This window comes from Tachypleus tridentatus, chromosome 11 (assembly GCF_004210375.1).
Source record: "Tachypleus tridentatus isolate NWPU-2018 chromosome 11, ASM421037v1, whole genome shotgun sequence".
Lineage (NCBI taxonomy): Eukaryota > Metazoa > Arthropoda > Merostomata > Xiphosura > Limulidae > Tachypleus > Tachypleus tridentatus.
Genome location: NC_134835.1, coordinates 62,998,962 through 63,008,558, shown reverse-complemented (window position 1 = coordinate 63,008,558; position 9,597 = coordinate 62,998,962). Strand labels below are relative to the sequence as shown.

General features: G+C 34.6%; 1 protein-coding gene across 1 annotated transcript in view; it reads right to left on the bottom strand.

Annotated features, from left to right (window-relative positions):
• Positions 1-4,477: 4,477 nt before the first annotated feature.
• LOC143231367 (uncharacterized) overlaps positions 4,478-9,597 on the bottom strand; it is a 53,923-nt gene continuing 48,803 nt past the window's right edge. The window contains exons 11-12 of the mRNA XM_076465911.1: positions 7,941-8,103; positions 4,478-4,765 (exon numbers count right to left, since the gene is read on the bottom strand). Of these exons, the coding sequence (XP_076322026.1) occupies positions 4,699-4,765; positions 7,941-8,103 (230 nt within the window). The 3' untranslated portion in view covers positions 4,478-4,698. The remainder of the gene's footprint in view (positions 4,766-7,940; positions 8,104-9,597) is intronic.

The following is a 9,597-nucleotide window of genomic DNA, read 5'->3' as shown; positions in this document are numbered from 1 at the left end:
ATATTCCTGACACCTAAACCTGTGTTTATAGCTAACTAAAAATTTTGTTTCAAAAAGAACGATGACATTCAATAAATGTGACAACCCAACACTAACAGCCATCTTCTAAACCTGAATTCGATCTTGATGTGGTGAAGTAATAGTCACTCTCTAAGCCTAGATTCAGTCCTCGTGGGAACTAATAATCACTCTCTAAGCCTCGATTCGAACCGCCCCCCCCGCTAGTACAGCGGTAAGTCTCCAGATTTACAACGCTAAAATCAGAGATTCGATTCCCCTCAGTGGGCTCAGCAGATAGCCCAATGTGGCTTTGCTATAAGAAAACAAACACTCGATTCGAACCTGATGTAGTGAGCTGATAGTCACCTTCTAAGCCTAGATTCGAACCTGTCCTGCTAAACTGATAGCAACCCTCTAAGCTTGGATTCAAACCTTACGTGGTGAACTGATAGCCACCTTCTAGGTAATGTTGGTAACATGCTTTCTTTAGTCACACAGCTCTCTGGCTATTACACATCTCCCGCAAAGTACATTAAAACGGATTCTTTGACATTTCTAAACCAATTCTATATATTCTTGTAAACGAAGATGTAACCACATTTTTATCATACATGTAAACGAAATTTTAATGTAATGCGTTAAGAACAAAGAAATCATGGTATAGCTAGTTTTTACCGTAAATTCGTATTTGCTCCCCAGTGACACAGTGGTATGTCTGCGGACTTACACACTAAAAACCGGTTTTCGATACCCCTGGTGTGGCAGATCACAGATACCCATTGTGTAGCTTTGTGCTTAATTCAAAACAAACAAACAAATTTGTATTTTTCAGTTTGAAAAGATTGATTCATATTTTTTCATTCGGTTCAAAAGATACTTAAGAAAACATAGTAATTGAGGCTATTAATAAATAAATTATATAGTTTTCCTTTTAAATTAAGGTACATGCCACGACACAGTTTCAATAAAACGCAATTTTTTTCTGATTGTTCTAATGTTTTGAGCCTCTTTCGGTAAAAAACAAAATTACTTGAAAATAAAATATATCAATGTTACAAACGAATTTTGCCCCAAGTATTAAAAGATCCATTTTCGAAAGCTCTTGGGTTACATGGTTTTGTGTGTTTGTCTTCAATCGTTTTTGTTTTTTGTTTTATTTTTGAATCTCAAATCATGAATTAAACGAACAGATGTTTAAAAACATATCATTACACCATGTATATCGATTTGTTAAGACAGCGGTAGGTTTACAGACTTACAATGGTAAAATTCAGAGTTTGATTCCCACGGTGAACTCAGCAAATGGCCCACTGCGCCTTTGCTCTAAAATAAACAACCAACTGTGATAGTTTATTACATTTATTAGTTTTGGGTGTATTAGAAAAGTGCTTCCCAACTGCCGGCCCATGAATCAGTGCCATTCCACAGGAGTATATCAGCCGGTTCGTCACAGGATCACGAAAACAAAAGTATTGTGAAATGTCGGGACCGGAACTAGTTGGTTTTCAATTAGGAACCGCGATAATAAACATCATTAGTGTTTGTGTCAAACTAATTACAAAGAGACTGGAATTTTTAATCTGAGCAACACCCATAGTCGCGTAGGCTAAGTGACTACCTCAAAGTCCTCTGAGATACAAGTATATTTTGAACTGCTGTCCAGGGTTTGGTCCGCCGATTTAGACCAACTAATAGACTGCCACTTTCATAGCATGTCTACATCTGATCTACCGACAACACATCTTGAACCCTAGATCTGAAACACTGTGACAACCTGACCCGCAAAAGTGGATTGAAATTGACTTTTTCATTGTCTGTACTTGGAAGAAAATAGAAAAGTAATAAGATTGAAAAGAGGGTTTTATTTTTCTTGCTTGGCCATGTGGATCATGCTTGTAAGTGCCCGACTTTTTATATGCTGAAAAAGTATTACCTGGAAGTATGATTGAAAAGAACATTTTATTTTTTCTTGCTTGGCCATGTGCATCATACTAGTAAGTGCCCGACTTTTTATATGCTGAAAAAGTATTACCTGGTAGTATGATTGAAAAGATTTTATTTTTTCTTGCTTGGTGATGTGAATCATGCTAGTAAGTGCCCGACTTTTTATATGATGTGAAAGTAATACTTTTTTTTTCTATTTATAGTTACTATTTAGGATATTATTGGTTAAATTATTTATGATACCTAGGTACATATTAAGTTTTACGGGAATATACATCTTGGTTAGTCACATTAATATTGCTCGTCATAATAATTATTAACATTTTTTTTTAATTTTATATTTATGAATACCCTTTATATTCTTGTCTTAGAATATGAAATTAGGACTAACTTAACCTGTTGTAGCGGCAAATCTCGTGAGGTGTTATCGGAATTACGGACTAAAATATCATTTAATATTTCGCTGTCAGGCATTTTACAACTGTGTGTTTTACTTAGTGCATAGCCACATCGGTCTACCTGCCGAGTCCAACGTGAAAAACACCACAGTACGTCTGTATGAGCTTTAAAAATATAAATAGCAGAGGTACTAAATATTGTCCCAAATAAAACACCAAGAGCACAATTGTATTTGCATTGTTATTTATATAAAGAAACAGATGGGGCTGGTATCACTTAAAAACAATTTATGTTTATATATATTTTGCGTGTAAAGCCACATCGGGCGGCTATCTACTGTATCCACCGCGGAGAATAGAGCCCTAGGTTTTACCGTTGTAAGTCCGTAGATTTTCCGTTGTCCCACCAAAGGAAACACGATTACTTGATTAAATGTACTCGTACTTTGAAATTTGTACATGATCGTGTATAAAAGAAACGTTGTACTCATGTAAACCTATTCTTCTCACCAGACACTCTTTCAAAACTAGGCCCGGCATGGCTAGGTGGGTTAAGGCGTTCGACTCGTAATCCGAGGGTCGCGGGTTCGAATCACGGTCGCATCAAACATGCTTGCCCTTTCAGTCGTGGGAGCGTTATAAAGTGACGGTCAATCCCACTATTCGTTGGTATCCCAAGAGTTGGCGGTGGATGGTGATGACTAGCTGCCTTCCCTCTAGTCTTACACTGCTAAATTAGAGACGGCTAGCGCAGATAGCCCTTGAGTTGCTTTGCGCAAAATTCAAACATAACTTTCAAACCTTAAGGTTTAAAATGGAAATTCACATTATTTATATAAAATCACAGCAGGACGAATTTATAACACACTTTACAGGTTTCTTCAAGTCTGTGATTCGGCATTTTGTTGATTTTTTTTTATTCCATCAAAACTTTCAATATTACGACGTCTGAAAGTCGCATAACAAACTTGTCTATGATGTTCATCACCAGGTGGCTCTCTTCAAGTAACCACGTGACTTAGCAGGGCTGTCCCGTGCCGGCGGAACGACTAAATTAACGTTGAATTTCTTCTTGGATATCAACAAAGTTGTCATGACAACACATTGTACTTAACTGACGGGAATTAAAAGCATACGAGATAACTGATCGAAACTCTACAGGTTGTGCATAAAGAAACTGTCATAGAGGTTACCATGACAACAAGATTAATACAACAAAAATCAACACGTTAACATCTTTTGGAAAGAGTTTTGGGTAATAAAACATCAATAATAATGAACTTTATCGAATAATTACTGATAAACAGCGACAATTTAAAACCCAGTTGATTTATTTAATCATTTCAAATTCTGAAAATTTATTAGCGAAAGCAAAGTTTTATATCACCTAAACCACATCTGTCAAATCTAGTGCCGACGAAGAGTATCGCTTCAAACCGTGGCTCATCGGGCCAGCTGTAGTACCAGAAATAGTAGTCGTCTAGGTAATAATTGATAGGTAATAATTATCGCTATTCATGAACAACTGTGGACTAGATTAATTTAATGAATTGGAATTATTACTAATTGTATTTAAGTGATTTATAAATAAGATGTTTAAGATTAGGGATTAATAACATAAATATCATTTACTTATTTTAAACACCATTTATTTGTTAAATAATATTACTATCGTATTCGGATTAACTTTACTATCATTCATAATAATTATCAAACCAGCAAGCTAGTATTTTAGTTCCTGAAACGTGCAGAGCAACTGGTAAGGCCAACTGGTCAAAACTACGTCAGTAATTCTACGAACTTACGAGTTTGTATTTTAAACTACTCTTTTTCTTTTTATATACGAAATATTGCGTTGGTTGACGAAAATATTTCCCTCTACCGACTCACTTTACAATTTAAATAGCCGTCTTCAGCAAACACTATAACAGCTAGAAAAATATATGTATGTTGACAATTAAATACCTTGCTTTAGCTAATTTAATTTTTATATCCACAGAAACCTTCCACTGGCTCGACGATATGTTTGGGACTTACGATGCTAAAAACAGGGTTTAGATACACGTGATGGGCAGACCAAAGACAGCTTAATTTTGCAACTTTGCGCTTAGTTACAAACAAAATATCCACAGAAATTACTGATAATATCACAGTTTATTTTAGACATTACAAGAAACTAAAATAATAATAACAAAACGTTCATGAAATGTCCATCTACCCTGTAACATAACTGGTTACTACTAGTTGAAAAAAGGTGTTCCTAAAATGTATACAAATATATATGGACTTGTAATTTTGGACTTTCCGGTAAGTATTTTCATTTCACAGACAAGTTCCTTTCCAGCTAGTCGTAAATTCACGGCTTCTCGATCTTTCCACCGTTAGCTTGCCAATCTTGAAAACTTCCTTTATACACTCGGGCGCTGTAAATAAAAATATAAATAAAAAGTTTCAACAAGCACATATTATAGAAGTATTATAAAGTTGTTGGTTTGTTGTCTGTCTTCACTGAAACGAGCGTATAGACATGCAAACTTCACCCCTAGTTTGTGTGCAGAGTCCCTAATTTTGTACTTATGTAGAGTATATACCATTATACTATTGTAAAATTATTCTGATATTCTACAAACAAATCTAATGTAGTACATTTACAATACAAAGCACCTCCTATTTATAACCATTGTAACTTTATGTGCCATACCGTAGCGGTTACTTTATATCGGATTTTGGGTAAAGAAACACGAGGGTTACCTTACTAGACTTTCGTAAGTTTGAAGTAATATGCTAAGGGGAAGGTAGTTAGTTTACTGCCAACTTTTGAGTTACTCTTAAAGGCCTAATAATGAGGCTTAATCGTCACTTATATATCGCGTGCAGTGTGAAGCGCCATTTTGTAGTTAATTTTTCTTTTTTTGGCGGTAACAGAACAAGAACCGCAAGACACTAGTTCCACTGCCCCACAGTCCAGAACGCTAATAATTATAGTTGATAATAACTAATATATTTCCCAGCTAAAACTCATTAAAATAGGGTGCTCCCTTCCCGGTGGTTCAGGGTTATGTCTGTAGGCTTATAACGCAAAAGATTAAATTTCGATATCAGTTGTTGGCATAACAAATAGCCCGTAATGAGGCCTAGTGCTAAACAGCAAATAAAATTACATATCCCTTATTGTTACATTTTTCTTACTTCTTGACAGGAAGTCATATACCATACTGGTACCAGATTCCTTCTATAATCAGTTAACAATCAGTGTATGTGTTTTACTACAAACCAAATCACAAAACTAAAAAGATAGAAACAGCATACTCTGTCTTATCAAAGTTTATCATTTTTAATACAAGGGACAGCACCGGTTACTCGGTTGGTCATACAAACAAATTTATGCACCTAAATACCTTATGGATCCACGATTTTGTAGGTCACAATGCCACGCATACGAATGACTTTACAAATTTAAACAAACTATACTATCGAGGCTAAAACCAATCCATAGTTATTTTAGAAGTTTACTAAATATTTTACTTAGAAAATGAGTGGTTTTTAACAGTTTTCTTTATTTAATTATTTGAACTATGTTAACATTACTCGATAAGATGTAATACGTAATAGTACAATAAACAAGTCTATAATTTAAGAATTAATAACTAGCTGGTTGTCAACGTGCATATTTTGGTTTGAACGTTCAATATGTATTAGAACTGAGACGCCTAAAACAATGAAGAAAATTAAACGAATTCTCTGTCAACTTGAACTGGATATAAATTATTGGTAAATTACAATCGTATTACAAAGTTTGTGCGAGACTTGTGATTAAAATATGAATATTAGTTACTCGTATAACACATTTCTGTACAAAGATATTACTTTTTTCATCAACATATTAAAAAAAAAATTTCTGAAATCAATTTCGAAATCAAAATAACATGTTACGTAGACAAATTTTTACTAATAGCTAGTTAAAATGTAACAATGCTGAAACAATGCTTTGACAAATCTGATTTTTTACAGCACAAGAAAAACTATAAAACAACCGCAAGAATTTCATTGTAATATCTAGCATAGATAAGATGCACAGCCAAGTTCATCTACATTGTACATGTGCCATCAAGTTGTTCATAAAAGAAAAAAGTTAGCGCGCGAAAAGTTCGTCCAGTTCGAGTTCTCAGAAGTTTTTATTATTACTAACAAGTCTGTGAAAGATTTTGTTTGAGAAGTGGGTTAACACAGATCACTAACATTAACACACGCAACCCAACCGTAAACACAACGCCCGAAGGTGCTTTTGAGTCTTTTTTGTTTTTTAACCTCACCATAAATTAACCTAAATTAATTTAGTTGTGTGAATAATATTACGTCTAATTTTGTATTCGATATTATACAGTAGATCAACTGTTTAATGATTATACTGAGGGACGAACTTCTACTTCGCGTGCAATGTACGTACATGTACTAACATTATCTAACAGTTGGAATATTGTTTAGAAAAAGGAATAAAAAAATGGATATAAACGGAAATGAATCTTTGACCTCCCGTATATGAGCCAAATTCCAAGGAATTTTTTTCGCATATGTAACATTACTAAGTGGAATACTATAAACATATATATCAGAAAGGTACATGTTTTTAATACATAAATCCTTCAAAAAACTGTGATTGTATTATATACTTGGACATGAATGAAAGAAAAATCTAACTAGAATATGGAGCTGTGTTCAGATTTATATTAAAATATAATAACTGCAGTCTTTGACTGAGATTTTTTGTGATCGAACTCTTAATAAAGCGACGTTATAAGTTTGTTTTTGTTAATTATGGTATAAATTATTGTAATCAACTATCAACTATCTTCGTTAGTCACTATCTCACTAGTAACTTTAGGCCCAAATGTCAGTTTTTGAGCACCTTGTACTGAGATAGTTGGAAATGTATAATAATGGTAATGTAAATAATAATGGTCTTTTGTTTTTGCAAGTTTCTTATTTATGTATGTATCTAAATGGCATTTGTATATCATTTGAAACCCGTAATTATTGTTGTAGCAGTGACTATTAAGGCTATTGCTGTAAGTTATATAGTAGAAAAATTCGTGATTTGCATACGGAAGTGTATGTAAACTTTCCACCTAATTGCTGAGTTTTCTTTGCCTGTTGTAATTTTATTGAGAGATAATAGTATTACACTATTCATAAGACACGGAAAGTAAGTAATGTGTTTCTTAGCATGTTTATTTATAGTACTATCTGCAACGTAATTATCTTCAAAGATATAAATGTTGTAGTTTTGTACTCGTAAAAACGTAAAAGTATCACTTTACAATTAGCCAATAAAGATATTGGCTTTCCACGTGACCTGACATGCATACGCAAACGAACTTATTGACATATACTGTTGTTTTGATTACACAAATTACAGATTAATTTTATTTTCACCAAAGATACAATTAAAAATAGAATCTGTAACATAGAGGCCTAATGCATCCTTTGATTAAGTGCAGTAAATCAAATAATGAATTAGGCCTCTACGTCATATACTCTGGAAATCAACAGGCTAAAATTAAATAACTAAACTAAACTATGAATGTATCACTATGATACCTTGTAAAACCGAGTTTTCTGGCGACCTCTGTAGCTTGGCATGCTCTCATTCCAGCACGGCAATGAAATACGACTTTGTCATCGGTTTTGTCCGGAAGGGAGCGACCATAGCTGGCTTGAAATTCGGCAGGAGAAAGCTGAAGTTCCTTCTCTACCTTAGAAACTTGGAGAAAAGCATAATCTACAGTTACTATCTCTTATTTTGTCTCTACTCTTTGACATATCACTTATAAATATTCTACTGATCACACATTGTTAATTAACATACTATTAATGGCATGCTATTCACAGACGTATAATACACTTCTATACAATGACATTAAAGGTTCATATTATAGTTGATTAGCAAACAGTTCAACTCTAAATTTTCTAAAAAATAGTGTTGATTAAATATAAAATGTGAAGTCAACCCAGTGCCCTTGATCACAGCATGTGTACGATATGATTGTCTAGTGAGCCACTTAAAACCGTATTTTGGCATTCCATGTGTTATTATTTCAACAATAAAATTTGCATTGCGTTTGTTTTTAAGCAACAGAGACCAACTGAAATGCACTGTTGTCAAAAATATTTGGATATCGATGCAATCAATGCATACAGCACAAAAGACCGCTCAGATTCACTAAGTAGACGTGATTTTTCCGCTGGATGCCGTTGTTCCTTATCATATTACTGGGTGCAAAAAAAAATACTGGTACCGAAGTGAGTGGTTTTTAATAGTTGTAGTTTCTATAAGTGTCAAGGGGGATATAAAATCCAATTCAACGAGAGGTAGATAGCATATATGTATCTGAGAATAAACTAATGATTTACCGCAACTACTACTTAACTAAGTAAAAATGTGTCAAACACACTGGCACAAATTCCATACTCCAAAAGAACCTTCTTTAGTTCCACTTATTTCACAATTATATGACACATAGCCACAATTTATTTCCAAAATCACGTTCAGCACATGGTATTTTCAACCTAAGCAACTTCTTATGAGACACATATGCGGTACAATCAAGTCAGAGACTCCACGCTTCAGGCAGACTGTCATGGCCAGGTAGTTAGGGCCCCTGACTTGCAATTTGAGGGTTGCGGGTTCGAATCACCGTCCAACCAAACATGCTCGCCCTTTCAGCCGTCAGAACGTTATAATATGACGGTCAATCCCACTATTAGTTGGTTAAAGAGTAGCCCAAGAGTTGACGGTGGGTGGTGGTGACTAGTTGCCTTCCCTTTAGTCTTTCAGTGCTAAATTAGGGGAGACTAGCGTAGACAGCGAAAATTAAAATAAACCATACCAGGCTTCATACAAGAAATGCTGACCACAACAGGGGCAATCGGTAAGCTGCACACTTCGTCTGAACGGACCACCGACTGGACCACGAGATTTACTGTTATGGTTATAACCACACACACAGGTGAAAGTGCGTTGCATGTTCATGCCCATATTGCAATTCAAACCTTAAACCCTCAAAAATACATCCCGGTAAGTTAACAATTAAGCCATACTTGGTTCACTACCATTAGTTATACCTTATATAAAATAACAACAAAGAATTACTTAGCAGTAAACATACAAAAACACAAAACGCTTAAAAGTTCCACACACATTTGTTCTAACCACTACAGTGATTCTGTTCGAAGTCTACTACTAAAGTGCCTATAT